This window comes from Sylvia atricapilla, chromosome 11 (genome assembly GCF_009819655.1).
Source record: "Sylvia atricapilla isolate bSylAtr1 chromosome 11, bSylAtr1.pri, whole genome shotgun sequence".
Lineage (NCBI taxonomy): Eukaryota > Metazoa > Chordata > Aves > Passeriformes > Sylviidae > Sylvia > Sylvia atricapilla.
In genome coordinates this window covers 9,372,238-9,385,873 of record NC_089150.1, presented here as the reverse complement: position 1 = coordinate 9,385,873, position 13,636 = coordinate 9,372,238, and the positions used below count along the sequence as shown (strand labels likewise).

The following is a 13,636-nucleotide window of genomic DNA, read 5'->3' as shown; positions in this document are numbered from 1 at the left end:
GCCAAGCCAGCACCAGCTGGGACACACTGCTTGCTGGTGCTGGCTGTGCTGGGGAAGCTGCTGGCACATGGCATCCCACCATCACACATGCTGCCCAGTGCCCAAGGTGAGCACATGCCCCACCAATTAATTACAGCCTCAGTGTGCTGTGCATTAACCACCACACAATTTCTTGTACTTCCTATTTACATGTATTTTCCTTGTGGAGCCCCAGATGTGCCTGGGGGGTACAGCTCACCCCACCAACCTTCACCCTCCCTCAGGCAAGGCTTCTTGCTGTCAAGGTGCGGGGCGTGACCTTGGCAGGGCTGTGGGAGCAGTGCCACCAGCAAAGCCTTGTGCTGTGCCCCACAGTCCCCAGCCCAGACTGGGCAGGGAGGCCAAGAAGCCAGGAACTGCAGGGAAGAGCTGAGCCCATGTATTTTAAAGCCCTTCTTTGTGCAGAGCCATCACCCAGCCGGCAGCTCCACAGTTCACTATGGAGCGTTTCTCAGTCGTGAGTTGATCCTCGGGGGTTTCAGGCAGGCAGGGGAAGAACCACTCAGCCCATGGGCATGGCAGGCAGTGCCTACATCCCGTAGGTGCCCCGCGGGGGGATGAGCCCAGCAGCCACCACACGCCTTTCATTCATGAGGAAGTTGAAGGTTGCACATGCATTCGCCTGTGAATAGAAAAGGGAGTGAAGCTCCAGCCCTCAGAAAGGAGTCTCGGCTCTTCCCCAAAGGGTACATGACCCCCTCCTCCCTTTTAGTGGGGGTACTGCCTGTGCTCACCCTTCCTTACCGTGTCCTGCACCTCCACAGCAATCCCGCACTCCCGCATCTGCTTCAGCGTGGCGGGGTGGAGCCGCTCCACCCTGTCCCCTGTGCCCAGCACCAGGATCTCTGCAACCAGGACACGACAAGGGTGGGCAGGGCAGCATTAGAGCTGCCTCGGCCCAGAGCTGCCCTTCCTGCAGGGACCAATGGCTCCCGCACAGCCACCCCGACAGGAGCCCGCAGAGGGGGCAGCCGCGCCCCTCCTGCCCCGCGTACCTATCTGGGGCTCCAGCAGCCGGAACAGCGACAGACTGTCGTGCGAGATGTCTCGGTGGGAACCAACCTGCGGGGACACGGCGGGCACTGAGGGGGGCTGCCCCCGGTGCGCGGGGGGACCGGCAGCCCCCGCCCCACCGCGGGGCACTCACGTTCCACTGGAGGATGCTGCGGGGCAGGACGGCGCAGGGCCCCACCACCACGTCTCCGCTGATGGTGAAGCCGCGAGTGCTGTAGCCCTCGATGAACATGATGTTGGGGGACTCCGGCTCCAGCATCATCACCCGCGTCCGCTGGTACATCTCATCATCCGCCGGCGTGAGCCGGTGACCCCGGTACGGCGCTCTGCGGGGACAGCGAGCAGCTGGGACACGTGGGACAGGGTGGACACCCACGGACACCCACCGGACACCCCACGGCATCCTACATTCACCCCCCCGGTGGCAGGGCAGCCGCGGTGCCGGTTGCCGGTTACCTGCCCGCCGCCCGCCCCACGGCCGGCACGAGCCGCCGCAGCCCCGCCACCGCCGCCATGGCCGCGACACCGCCGGAACCGCCGGGCGGCCCCGCCCCCGCCGCTACCGCCCCCCGGCGGCCGGGGTCGGGACAGCGCCGCCGGGGGAGCGGGGTCGGACCGGGGCTCCCGGGGAGCCCTCGGTGTCCCCCTGCCCGCGGGTCCGCAGGGGCGAGAGGGCAGCGACACTCACACACCCGCTGCCCCCGGGCCCGGGCGCGCCCCGACCTGCAGAGCCCAGGTGGGCGCCGGAACGAAACCGAAAGCGGCCGGCGGCGGGGCGGGAGCGGGGTGGGGGTTTTGTCCCGCTGGAGCCTGCCCGAGCCCGCCGCCGGGAGAGGCTGCGGACCGGCCCGGGCTGCTGTGGCGAAGGCTGCGGGGCCGGAGGTGAGAGGGGAGCGGGCGGCTCCCCGGGCGGGAGGGAGCGGGCCCGGGGCTCGGCTGCGCTCCTGGCCCGGCCCCGCCGGTGCCCTGGGGCTGCCCCGGGCTCGGCACGGTGCCCCGGTTCCCCGTGTGCCCCTCTGCGGGCGGCTGTTGCCAGTCACGGCGGAGCCCCGCGAGCCGCCGCCGGGACCTCCCGCTTCCCTCTCCCCCTCCTCCTGCCGCGCTCGGTGAGGCCGGTGGCACTGCGGGCTCAGAGGTGCCCTGGGACAGGGGACACGCGTCCGGCACCTGTGTCACCCGCCCGGGGCCAGCCGTAGCCTGACACTGCGGGGGCCACCGGGAAGCTCCCCGGCAGTGGCGGCGGAAAATTTCCCGCCACCGTGCGGTGCCGGAGGCATCAGGAATTCCCACAGCCGCCTTGCCTTGGCCGGTGCATCCCTCGGCCAGGGATCCCCGGGCGACACCGCGAGAACTCCGCGTGGGGCCGGTGGGGTTCCCCACGCGGTTTGAATTCCCCCCATGGCGGGGCCGGGCGCTGGAGGCGCTGCCAGCGGCGGGGCCAGACCGGGCCGCCTCTGGGCGCAGGTGCCGGGGCAGGTGCCCTCCCTCGGGGACGGCTCGTGTTTCCGGGCCCCGTCGGGGGCTGATGGGCTGGCACCAGTTGCTCCAGCCGCACCGGGGCTTTGTTCGGAGCCGTTTCCTTTTGGCTCGGCCGTGCCGCCCTCCCCTTGGCACCCGGCCCGCGGCGAGGGGGGAGCCGGCAGCACAACCCCGGTCTCTGCCGGCACCCCCGATCACAACGGCCCGGCAGTGGCTCCCACGCATCTCCTCCGTCCCGGTCCCCGCCGGTAAGTCGCCCTCTCCCCTCTTGGCTCACCGACTGCGCCAGGGTCGGGGTGGCATGGCCGTGGTGCCCGTGCCCATCCCTCTGCGGCGCCAGCACGGGCAACGGAATCCCAAAAGCAGCTGTCCCCACTGTGCCCAGCTGCCCTGGGGTTTCGTTACCCGCGCTCCCGCCACTGCCTCGCCCCACACGCCCCCCACCCCTGCCCACCACCCTGTGCTGGGCGACAGCCACGTGTCCCGCTCCAACCCCTGCTGGGGCTGGGGCAGCGCCCGGGGCCACACTGGAAGAAGGGTGGTGTCGGAATGGGAAGATCATCGGTGCCCAGCCTCGTGGCTCAGCCCCTGCAGCGGGCTGGGGGCTCTTCTGTGTCTTCCTGTGCCCCTAAGAGCTAAAAATAGCAGCTGGCTTCCTGGGAGAGTATGAGGAGCACGGCTGCTTGGCCACAGGGTGGATGTGGTCCCCTGCACCACGGTGGTGTAGGCTGTGTGATACTGCCAAGCTTCCTGCCCATGCCGGCTCTCCCTGGCCCCCGCAGCACCCCAGTGCCTGCAGGGGTGAGCAGGATCCAGCCCCTGGAGAGAGATGGCTTTGGAATGACACGATCACTCCCGCTGAGCGGGCAGCCAGAAAGCCATCGGGGATGTCGTGTCTTTCCAAAGCTCTTTCGGCGCCTCCGAGAGCCTTCCCCAGGCCACTGCGCTGCCAGGGCCCACGTGGAGGACACACTGGGTATGTGGAGTGTCCAGCCTGGACCCGCCTTGAGTGGTAACACAAGGTCCACCAAGTCCCCCGGCCAGGCAGGGGTCCTGGGCAGCTCCTGCCCTGCGGACAGTCAGCAGTTGGTCTGGTGTGAGCAGCGATTCTCAGATCACCTCTTGGCTGTGGGTGGTGCAGGGAGCACCCCACCATGGCACAGCTAGGGGACGTGTTCTTATTCCTGCCCTGGGGCTGCAGATTCTCACTGGCTGTGGGCTGCAGCCCTGGATTTCCAGGGCTGTGTGAGAAGCCCCAAAAGGAGTTGTTGCATTCCTGGAAGAGCCCATGCAGCAGGATCTGTCCTCGCCCTACTCCCCTCCCCCTGTTCCCCCATGCACACAAGCCCTGGAGGAACCAGTTTGGGCCCTGCGGGCAGAGCTCCTTCCCCCACCCCCTCCCCCGCTGCCTCCGCGGGGAGGGCAGGAAGGGCTCAGTAGACAGGGAGGTCCCTAGCTCCCTGCTGTGGTGGGGTTTAGTGCTTCCTTCTCCCTGTCAGGCAGCCTTGCTGCCATGGGGCTGGGGGTGTGCTGGGCCCTTGTCCTGTCCCAAGTTCAGCGGCCACTGGCACACTTGTTAGGAAGCTGGACAGTAGCGTGAGCCCTCTATCAGATCTGTGCTTGAACCATTGCTGTGCAGCAGCTCAGCTCTGCAGATGTAATCAAGACCACGGTGGTGTGATCTAATCACTTCCACTTCCTTCTTCCTTGGGGCTGATAAACGGGACACTGCTCATGTGCTGGACAGGAGAGCAGCCCACTGGGGCAGGACTGGAGAGCATTGCAGGGTGTGCACCCACAGCTGCTCATCGCCGTGCCATGCAGAGCCCATCCCACATGCACATGGGTGCTGCTGCTGCTCCTCAGCCATCGTGTCACAGCCCAGCCAAGCCAAGCCCTGGGGCTTGCGGTGGACAGGCTGGAGTGGCCAGCCAGGGTTTGCCAGTGACACCATGCCCACAGCTGGGGTTGCCGCACACACTCCAGCCCATCCAAACCTCCCTTCCCACCACAGTCCAAGCTGCTGGACCTGCTCCGAGGGGTCCCTTGTTGTCCCCAACAGCCCAGGGACCAGTAGGTTGTGCTCCGGGCTGGGTCATGCCCGCAGCCCGTTTCTGCACAGGCATCTCTGATCCCGGCATAGCCTCTGGCTCCTGCTGCCACTTGTTACTTGAGGGTTTTAGATCTGGGCCCCCCAGTGTGGAAGAAGAGGGGACTCCACTTCTACACCCCTCAAGGTGACACCATGGCCCTGCTGAGGTGACGCTGAACGGGACTGAGACCCTCTCGGACCATTCGGGGTGCTTGGTTGCAGCCCCATGGTCCTGACCTAACATACTCATCGTCCTGACCTAACACACCCGTCATGGCGGCCCCCGCTGCCCGCCACACCCACCATGGTGGCTCCGCGCCCGTCCCCCCAAGATGGCCGCCCTGCCCTGCCACCCCGCCCGCGACCAAGATGGCTGCCCGGGAGCGCCGCGCGCAACATGGCGGCCGTGTGCGGGCATCAGGGGGGCGAGGCATATGTCACTTCCGGTCTCGTAACGGAAGTGGCTCCTGGGCTCCCATGGAGATGGGCGAAGACCGCCCGGGGGTGGCGGCGACGCTGCGGGCGCTGAACGAGGCCCTTGGGCGGCCCGCCGCCCTCTGGGTGAAGGAGAGCGGCGCCCGGAACCTGCGCCACCGGGATTTTCTGGCGCCGCGGGCCGCGCTGAGCGCCGCCTTTCCCGGCGGGCAGGTAGGCCGTGGCGGCGTGGGCGGGCCTCGGTCGGGAGCGGGGATTTGCGAGAACTGTTTGATGGAACCGGGAGTGGAGTTGCCCTGTGCACGTGCGGCCCGGACCCCTCCTCGCCCTCCGCCCGCAGGTGCCCCCCGAGGCCGTGTCGGCGGTGTCGTCGCTGCAGGGCCCAGCAGTGCTGCCGCTGCGGGTTTGCCGGCAGACTCCGGCGGGACTGGCGGTGCAGGTGCGGCGCCCTGAGGCCTTCCAGCGCCTGCTGGGGGCTCTGCCCGGCCCGGCCGCCGCCGTGGCGGGGGCGCGGACGGGCTGTGTGGTGCTGCACTGCCCGGCCCTACGCAGCCCCGCCGCCCTGCAGCCCCGCCACCTGCGCTCCGTGCTGCTGGCCGACCACCTGGCCCAGCTGCTGCGTGCCCAGGGGTGAGTGCCTCCGTCCCGTCCTTCTCCCTGCCCCTCGCCACAGAGCCCGCTGCTCCCAACACCTGCCTCGCTCTCTCTCGCAGGGTGGACGTCCGTCTGGTCCCTGCCCTCAGCGAGGAGAGGAGCTGGGATGTCCTGCGGCAGCTCCGCATCTACTGGCCCTCTGGCGGCTCGTCCCTCACTGACGCAGTCTCGGCCTTGAAGGCAGCGCTGGAGCAGTGCTCCTGTGCCACATCCTGCGAGCAGGGGCCGGGCACAGCCAAGGGGGTCATCTGTAAGGTGCACCTGAAGAGTTTCGTGGAGCAGCAAGGCTTGTTGGGCTACGACCCCAATCTAGATGTGCTTCTAGGTGAGTCTCACACGTACAATAGTTCAAGTGTGGCAGCGGGAGTAGAATGAGTGCAAATAAACCTGTTTCCTTTCAGTTTTTTTTTTAACAAAAATGAGGGAGAGGGGTGGACACAAACGGCTTTCCCCTCTTGTTCCTCCTCAGTCTGGTTTGAGCCTGGGGCAGACCTGATGGTGAGGGGTGGAGAACCCTGTGTCCCACTGTGTTTTCCTCCTTCTTTTAGTGACAGAGGGGACACTGCAGTCCTTGGCTGAGCTGCAGGAAGCTGTTCTGCACTGCCCAGTGAGTGACCCCATGGCACCACCTGCCTCTCGCTTCCCAAGTGTCCTTCCCTTCTGCCAGGCAATAGGATTGAGCTCCCTGTTCTGCTCTGCTGCAGGCCAAAGGCCAGAGCAGTTGCTGCAGCATTGTGCATGTGGTGAACTGTGAGGAGGAATTCCAGCAGCAGCAGCTGGATGTGCTCTGGAGGATTTTGGATCTGGGAGCCCACACAGCTTTGCAGGTGAGCAAAAGCAACCTCTGACCCTCCTCAGTGTGGCCCCCAGCATCCATCCTTGGCTCATGACTAGGTTTAAAACAGGGCTGGATTTCACTCAGTTCCCAGCCTCAGCCTCTCTATCTTTCAGAAACACCTTGTCTGTGGGCCAGTGAAGGTGACCAACCCCTCATCGCCCATTGGGGCCGACCAGTACTTCCAGTAAGTTGGTGTGCAAGGCACCTGCTGCTTTCTCTCCTGCTAAGGCTCTCTGTGGGCCAGCTCAGCCCACAGTGGGTGGCTCTGTCTGTGTTTCTTTCAGGCTCCGAAAGCGCCAGATGTATGAAGCCTCTGTGATGAAGTATGGGGAGCTTGCACAAGGTGGGAGTTTGCTATGGGGCTTCATGCATGGATGCTGCTTCATCCCATCTTCATTGCTGCCATGAGTCCATAGCTAGGAGTGGCTGCGCCCCTGCAGGGTGCTCCTTCCCCCTCCAGGATCAAGCCAGGTGCTGCCCTTGCTTTGGGAAGACACCTGACTGTCCAGGGCACTGGCACACAGCAGCTCCTTCCGATGGGAGGCAGGGCTGGTGGTGATCCTCAGCTACTACCTCGTCCTGGCAGGGGTGTCCTGCCTGTGGGTACATGGGAATGAGAGCTGTGCATGATTGGCACCTACATTCCCCACAGATGAGGCCTGGACAGAGGTGATTGATATCTTGACAGTGGCTGCCATCAGGTTTGAGATGCTGAGCACTGCTCACCGGAGTCAGGTAGGACTGTGGCTTGCACAGAGCCAGGGCTGGCAGGTTGTGGGAACAGTGGAGTGGATCTGTGTTGAGTAGCCTGGACTGTGCCTTCTCCCTCCCCTCAGATCACCCTGGACCTGGAGAACAACAGCATCTCCACAAAGGGAACAAAGAGTGGTGCCTTTGTGATGTACAACTGTGCCCGACTGGCTACACTCTTCAACGCTTTCCAGCAGGCTGTGGAGCAGGGTGAGCACCAGACCCAGCACCCTCCTCTGACAGCCTCTGCTGCGGCCACAGGGGCTTCTTTGGGCACAACAGTCTCCCTGATTTCCAGGCACATATCCACCTCTGCCACCAGCGTCTGAACTGAACTTCTCCTGCCTCCGAGAAGAGGTGAGTGCTGAGAGGAGGAATGGGGACATCTCTGCACCCTTGGCTCTGGTGATGAATGCTTTTGGCCCAGGAGGATCTGACACTGAGACATGTAATCCCTCCACAGGGTGAATGGCTCCTGCTCTTCAACTATCTCCTGCCCTTCCCTGAAGTCCTGCAGCAGGCAGCCCAGCTGCCCCCACCCTCCAAGGGGATCCGGATCACTGCCAACACAGAGACAGTAAGTGCCATGTGCCACAGCATCCATGGATGCTGCTCCAGCAGTCCCAAACCAGGACAAAGCTCCCTGCCAGCAGGTGCTGCCCACTGGTGAGCAACACATGGCCATTGCTGCTGTGCTTGGGATGGAAACCAGCCAGAATTCACTGTGCCATGAGAATGCCTCTGCCTTGCAGGTGTGCAAGTTCCTGATCCAGCTCAGCATGGATTTCAGCTCCTACTACAACCGGGTACACGTTCTAGGGGTGAGTAAAGTGTTCCAGCCTGCAGCCTTTGTGGCCCTGCAGTCCTTTTGGGGCTGCACTGTGGGGAATGGTGCCAGCAGTGCGATGGCTCCCTGTCCCATCCTCCAAGGGTGTACAGGCAGCAATGGCTGCAGGGTCAGCCCCAAGCTGCCACCTTTCTCCCTGCAGGAGCCGTTCCCTCATCTCTTTGACCAGATGTTTGCCCGCCTCCAGCTGCTGGGAGCAGTGAGGGATGTGTTCCACAGCGCACTGGCAACCCTGCACCTCCCTCCTCTCAGCCAGATCTGAGCCACCCCTGAAGAGCTGCACCGTGGTGTGACAGGCACCTGCACACCACATGTTGTGGGGGAGACCAGGGCATATTTTCCTGGCAGGGCAAGGGACTGCCCCAGTGGCAGGCAAGGCACAATTCAGCCTCACGTAGGTGTTTCCCTTCCCATGGTGTTTGGGGATTGGTCTGGGCTCTCTGCAGCTGTATCCAGTTTGGGACATGGATGCCCCTCCATATCCACACCAGCAGAAGAGAAAAGGGCTCCTGTGCCACCCCAGAAGCTGGGATGGGAACAGAGGAGGTGGAACCAGGGACCAGTCACCACAAAGCCAGAGAGACACCAACTTCACTTCCCTCAAAACTTTATTGAAGGGTGCTCCTTGCTGGCAGGGAGCTCCTGAGGTTCCAGGCTCCTGTTGGGTCTGAGCCAGGCCCCTGTACTGGGGTCCAATACACTTGTTGCTGGACAAATGCTCTGTATGTCTGACCTCAGGGTTGTTTGTCCTTCCTTTGGTCTGACTGTCCAGGGTCCTGCTGCTGTGCAACAACAACCCACTTGACCTGAGGGGGATGGCATTTGTGGGCAGCCCAGTCCCTCTCCTGCCACAGGATGCTGCTGTGGAGGATCAGCATCCCTGTGCAATTCAGCACCATCCTCAGCATTGCAGCATCAGGACTGTCACACAAGGCCGTGCCCCAGGACACACAAGGCTGCACCATGTGTCACACCAGTGCCTGACCCTTCCTGGCCTGCTGCTGTCAAGCTCCCACGGCCAGGCCATGTCCTCAGTGCCCTCCCAAGCAAAGTTCCTCTCTGAGAGCAAGACTGGAAAGCCAACACTCATCCTTCACACCTTGGAGAGAAAGAGCTGCTCTTGGGCAGCAGGGACCAACAACCCCATTTCTTTACTGCATGGGGAAGCCCCAGGCTTGTCCAGGAGGGATCACATCTGCCTTCTTCCCAGAGACCACTGGCCTTGAGCACCAGAACCATGCCTTGTGCCTAAAGGAGGCAAGCATGCCTGTCCTTCTCAGGACAGGACACATCAGTGTGCAGGCTGGAGAGCCACAGTGATGGGCAGAGGCCAAGTGCAGGGTGCCCTCCAAATGCAGGCAGGGACCTGGATGTGTCACACACCCGCCCCTTCACTGAGGAGCCTCTTGTGGAGAAGGTTTGGAGGAGGCTGTGCCACACAGCATCTCCAGGCCCTGCCCACAGAGCACGCAGTAGTACCGCAGCTTGCCCCCAGCCTCTACCTCCTCCCAGCAGTCCAGCTCAGCTAGGTCAGGCACGTGGAAGAAGGTGGTGCTGAGGGGGACCAGCTCGCCTTGGCGCTGGTTCCACAGTGTCAGGCGCTGGTCCACTGAGGCAGAGAGCAGCAGGTCTGGCTGCAGCACCCGGATCCCCGTCACATGGGCAGCGTGGGCACAGGGCCTGGACACCCGCTCCAGGACCTGCAGGCAGGTCGCTGCTGCATCCTCACCCCTGCCCAGGGCCACTTCCAGCAGACAGACATGGATGGAGCCATCATCACTGCCACTGGCCACCAGGTACCGTCCCTCGGGTGTCTCACGGATGTGAAGGCTGTTCACACCGCAGCTGTGGGCCATGATGGTGACCAGCGGGGCGTCCAGGCCTGAGTAAACAGGCTTGGTCAGGAGAGCAACGCTCACCTTGGTCACAGGGAGTGGAGGAGCTGCTGGGCAGCAGCACTCACCCAAGGGCTTCATCTCTCCCTCAGCTTGGTGCATGGCATCCACCGCATCCATGATGGGGCCAGTGATGTCCCAAAAGGCAATGCTGCCATCGGTGGCTGCACTGCACAGGAGGTGTCTCCTAGAATGGGGGGTGTAGTGGGATTCTCTAGCTGCAGCCCTGAGGGTTCCACTGAGATCCGTGGAAGTGTCAGAGCAGCCCCCATAGATTAACTCCTCCCTTCCCTCTGCCTGCTGAGCTGCCATCCCTGTGAGGACAGATGTTTCTCCCCAGAGCCCATCGGTTGCAGGCCAGCATTCAGGGCTCACCTCTCCCCTCCTGCCCATGTGTGCAGGAATGCTTCCACCTTCAGCACACAGCGCTGGTGGTGAAACGACTCTGCCACAAGCACCAACTTCTGGGAAGCCTCCAGCAGCCCAAAGATCCTGTAATGGAGCAGAGGGCAGTTGGCTGTGGGAGAGTAGGAGCTTCCGGCACCACTGCCCCATCTCCCTGTGTGGAGCCTGCTCTGCTACCATCACCAGCTCCATTCTCCCTGTCACGCCTCATCATGGCTCCTCACCGCACTGATCCATCGCTGCAGGCAGCAGCCACGAACTTCCAGGGTGTTGGCAGCTGCTTGGTGCTGGTCCCAGGCAAAACTGACAGGGACATGTACCTGCAGCAAAGACACAATGCTCACCAACACCTCTGTGGCACGTGGAGGTGGGTGGCCCAGGAGAGCAGCCCTGAGCCTTTCCCTAACGCCAAAAGCCCCTCAAGGCCCACAGGGCAGTGTACACCAGGAATCACACAGGAAGGCATACTGGCCCCATCTGCCTCAGCTGAACCTGCAGCTGCACAGAGCAGGCACTCCAGTGGAAGCCCGTGCAGTTCCCAACATCCACCCACACCGTGATCACTACTAACCCTGCCTTGGGCAGTCCCTGAACATCACCTCGTCTCTGGGTCCATCTTGACAAGCTTGTGCCTGTTCTTCTTCTGCTCCCAGTGCTTGTCCAGCCGGTGGGAGGCCACATGGATGACCTGGCAGGCCACAGCACTCTCAGACGCTGTGTCCCCAGTGCACAGCAGCCGGTAGCACTCAATCTGTGCGCGGCCACCTGCAGAGAAGAGCAGGGCAGACAAGCCCTCATTACCAGGTCCCATGGCGAATGCCAACGTCCTCACACTGGAAATGTGGTCACTGAGACGGGCAAGGGGCACAGCTGCCCGAGAGTTTTCACTGAGCACCAGGACACAGGCCGTGGTGTCCTCACTGCCGGTGACAAACACATTAAAGGTGGCACGGCCAGGCACCTCCACAGCCCCCAGGCGCCGCACGCAGGTGATCTCCCGCCCGTGCAGGGACGCCAGCAGCACTTGCTGCTCACAGGGCTTGGCCTCACACTGGTACAGCATCACATCCCCAGACTTGATAAAGGCGAACACCTCGGCCAAGGGGCTGCTGCAGTAGCTCCAGGAGCGGTGCCCGCCCCCACAGGGGATGCAGTGAATGTTTTCGCCAGTCCTGCTGCTCCACACCACAAAATTGTCAGCATGAAAGCCCAGCACAAGCAGGTCCCCATCTGAGGTGAAGTGTAGCTCCTCAATCCACTGCAGCCCTTTGCAGGGCCTGTGCTTCTGCAGGACCTCCAGCTGTTGGTCCTGCAGGCGGAGCTGGCGGTAGACACCATCCCGGCCAGTGCTGTAAACGTAGCCCCTGTGGAGGGTCACCGAGGTAACTCCTGTCTTCCCGTGGAGTCCGAAGAGCACTGACACTGGGGACTCAAGAGGAAGAGCTCCTTTGTGCAACAAGAAAGAGGGCTCCAATTCACTGCTGGAGTCCTCAACAGCTGCGTCAGTGCCACCATTGACAATGCTGGTGCTTTCTGCAGCGCACCCCGAGGAGCTGCTGCAAGGGAAGAGAATGAGGGAGCCCCGGCGGTCCCCACAGACCAGGAGCCCTTCCTGGGGCAGGAAGGCAGCACAAGTGTGCCAGCGCTGCTTGCAGGGGGGCAGCTGGTACCGACCCATGAGCCGCACCGAGGGTGCCTGCCCGAGGCGGTGGGTGACGTCCAGCCAGAGCATCTCCCCGTCGGGCCCGGAGGCCAGAAGGGCAGCAGCAGTGTCGGAGGGCAGCCCGGGACGGGGGGCCCAGCTTAGCCTGTGCACGGGCCCCTCGAACAGCCTGAGCTCGGCGGCGGCGCCGGGGCAGCTCAAGGCGAAAAGGAGGAGGCGCCCGTCGCCGCCGGCCACGGCACAGAGCGTCTCGTCCCATCCGCGTAGTGGGGCGGCCGCCAGCACGGCGCGTGGCCCGCTGTTGCTGGGGTGCAGCAGCGGCGCCCAGCGCCCCTGAGCCACCTCGAATGTCGCCAGCCCGCCCGCCTCGCCCAGCGCCAGCACCCGCCGCGGCCCCACCAGGAGCACGGCCCGCGGCCGCTCCGGAGCCCCCAGAGCCGCAACCGCGGAGACCGCCTCCGCGGCAGCCTGCCGGGGCTGCCAGAGCCGGACGCCGCCGTCGTCGCCGCCCGTGGCCAGGCGGCCGCCGGCGGGGCGCAAGGCCAGAGCGCGCAGGGCCCCGCGGTGCCCACGCCGCGCCCGCCGCACGCCGCCGCCGCCGCCCCACTCCAGGCATGCGCCGTCCTCCCCGGCGCTGACCGGGAGCGGCCCCCGCAGCACCACGGCGGCCACTCGCGCCCCGTGCCCGTAGCACACTAGCAGGCAGGCGCCGGACGCGTCCCCGCCGCCCAACTCGCCCACGGCCCAGAGCCGTACGCTGCGGTCTTCGGAGGCGGAGGCGAGCAGCCCCCGCGACGCCGCGTACCAGAGCGCCAGCACCGCGCCCTGATGCCCGCACAGCTGACGCTGCGGGGCCTTCGCCGCCGCCGCCCGCCACACCACCACGGCCCCCATCGCCGTGCCGGCCGCCAGCGCCAGCCGCGCCCAGCCGACCCCCGCCAGCACGGCGCAGCGCAGCGCCCCGGCCCCGCCACAGGTCGCCTGCTGCAGCCAGCGCCCGCCGCCCCACCACTCGTAGAGCGCCACGGTCCCGCCGCCCAGCGCCAGCGCCAGCCGCCTGCCCGCCGCCCACCGCACCTCCCACACCCGCGCCCTGAGCTCACGAGCGGCCCCGCCGCCGCACGTCGCCAGCCGGGGCCCGCCGCCCGCTCCGCCGTGCCGCACCGCCAGCACTGCCAGCCAGCGCCCACCGAAGACCGCTACTCGCGTCGCCGGCCCGGGCCCCGGCTCGGCCCGCAGCCCCTGCACGCTGGTTTCACGCAGCACGCTCCGCCGGCCCGCCGCCGCCGCTGGCCCGCTGCCGTTCAGCCAGAATGCCACCACCTCCGGGCCTGTACCTGCGGGACACCGCGTCAGCCGCCGCCACCGCTGGTCCCGCCGCCCGCCCCGTCCCGGTCCCAGCGCTCACCCGACAGCAGCACGTCCCCCGCGAATTCCAGCGCTGTCACCGGCGCCACGAGCGCTACCGACTCCATCTTACCCACACCAACACCGCCCCCCCCCCCCCCCCCCCCCCAGCAGCTAT

General features: G+C 65.0%; 3 protein-coding genes across 6 annotated transcripts; 1 reads left to right on the top strand and 2 right to left on the bottom strand.

The window, feature by feature from the left end:
* Nucleotides 1-168: 168 nt before the first annotated feature.
* Nucleotides 169-5,002, bottom strand: NDUFAF3 (NADH:ubiquinone oxidoreductase complex assembly factor 3). 4 transcript variants are annotated; one of them, XM_066326559.1, is made up of 5 exons: nucleotides 4,928-5,002; nucleotides 1,187-1,379; nucleotides 1,035-1,101; nucleotides 784-884; nucleotides 169-661 (listed from the first exon to the last, which is right to left on the bottom strand). In XM_066326559.1, the coding sequence occupies exons 2-5, from the start codon at nucleotides 1,334-1,336 to the stop codon at nucleotides 569-571; spliced, it is 411 nt and encodes a 136-aa protein (XP_066182656.1). In that variant the 5' UTR covers nucleotides 1,337-1,379; nucleotides 4,928-5,002; the 3' UTR covers nucleotides 169-568. The 4 variants fall into 4 exon arrangements, with proteins under 4 accessions (XP_066182656.1, XP_066182657.1, XP_066182655.1 ...); XM_066326560.1 differs by lacking the exon at nucleotides 4,928-5,002 and adding an exon at nucleotides 2,221-2,239; XM_066326558.1 differs by lacking the exon at nucleotides 4,928-5,002 and adding an exon at nucleotides 1,510-1,582.
* On the top strand, nucleotides 3,456-8,864 carry DALRD3 (DALR anticodon binding domain containing 3). Its single transcript, XM_066326551.1, has 13 exons — nucleotides 3,456-5,272; nucleotides 5,400-5,689; nucleotides 5,773-6,038; nucleotides 6,262-6,320; nucleotides 6,418-6,540; nucleotides 6,665-6,735; nucleotides 6,836-6,894; nucleotides 7,204-7,286; nucleotides 7,388-7,511; nucleotides 7,600-7,658; nucleotides 7,765-7,878; nucleotides 8,054-8,122; nucleotides 8,291-8,864. Exons 1-13 carry the CDS (start codon nucleotides 4,898-4,900, stop codon nucleotides 8,408-8,410), a joined length of 1,812 nt encoding a protein of 603 aa, XP_066182648.1. The 5' UTR covers nucleotides 3,456-4,897; the 3' UTR covers nucleotides 8,411-8,864.
* On the bottom strand, nucleotides 8,739-13,607 carry WDR6 (WD repeat domain 6). The gene is made up of 6 exons (XM_066326550.1): nucleotides 13,520-13,607; nucleotides 11,048-13,448; nucleotides 10,673-10,768; nucleotides 10,419-10,535; nucleotides 10,112-10,230; nucleotides 8,739-10,030 (listed from the first exon to the last, which is right to left on the bottom strand). Exons 1-6 carry the CDS (start codon nucleotides 13,584-13,586, stop codon nucleotides 9,540-9,542), a joined length of 3,291 nt encoding a protein of 1,096 aa, XP_066182647.1. The 5' UTR covers nucleotides 13,587-13,607; the 3' UTR covers nucleotides 8,739-9,539.
* Nucleotides 13,608-13,636: the final 29 nt, after the last annotated feature.

Coding starts and splice junctions, on each gene's coding strand:
- WDR6 (XM_066326550.1), bottom strand. CDS start 13,586: ATGGAGTCGGTAGCGCTCGTGGCGCCGGTGACAGCGCTGGAATTCGCG. Junction 10,536..10,672: donor TGCAGCGATGGATCAGTGCG/GTGAGGAGCCAT, acceptor GCTCCATTACAG/GATCTTTGGGCTGCTGGAGG. Junction 10,231..10,418: donor ACATGGGCAGGAGGGGAGAG/GTGAGCCCTGAA, acceptor CCCCCATTCTAG/GAGACACCTCCTGTGCAGTG.
- DALRD3 (XM_066326551.1), top strand. CDS start 4,898: ATGGCGGCCCCCGCTGCCCGCCACACCCACCATGGTGGCTCCGCGCCC. Junction 5,273..5,399: donor CCGCCTTTCCCGGCGGGCAG/GTAGGCCGTGGC, acceptor CTCCGCCCGCAG/GTGCCCCCCGAGGCCGTGTC. Junction 7,512..7,599: donor CCAGCAGGCTGTGGAGCAGG/GTGAGCACCAGA, acceptor CCTGATTTCCAG/GCACATATCCACCTCTGCCA.
- NDUFAF3 (XM_066326557.1), bottom strand. CDS start 1,456: ATGCCGTGGGGTGTCCGGTGGGTGTCCGTGGGTGTCCACCCTGTCCCA. Junction 885..1,034: donor GCTGCTGGAGCCCCAGATAG/GTACGCGGGGCA, acceptor TCCTGGTTGCAG/AGATCCTGGTGCTGGGCACA. Junction 662..783: donor CTGTGGAGGTGCAGGACACG/GTAAGGAAGGGT, acceptor TTCTATTCACAG/GCGAATGCATGTGCAACCTT.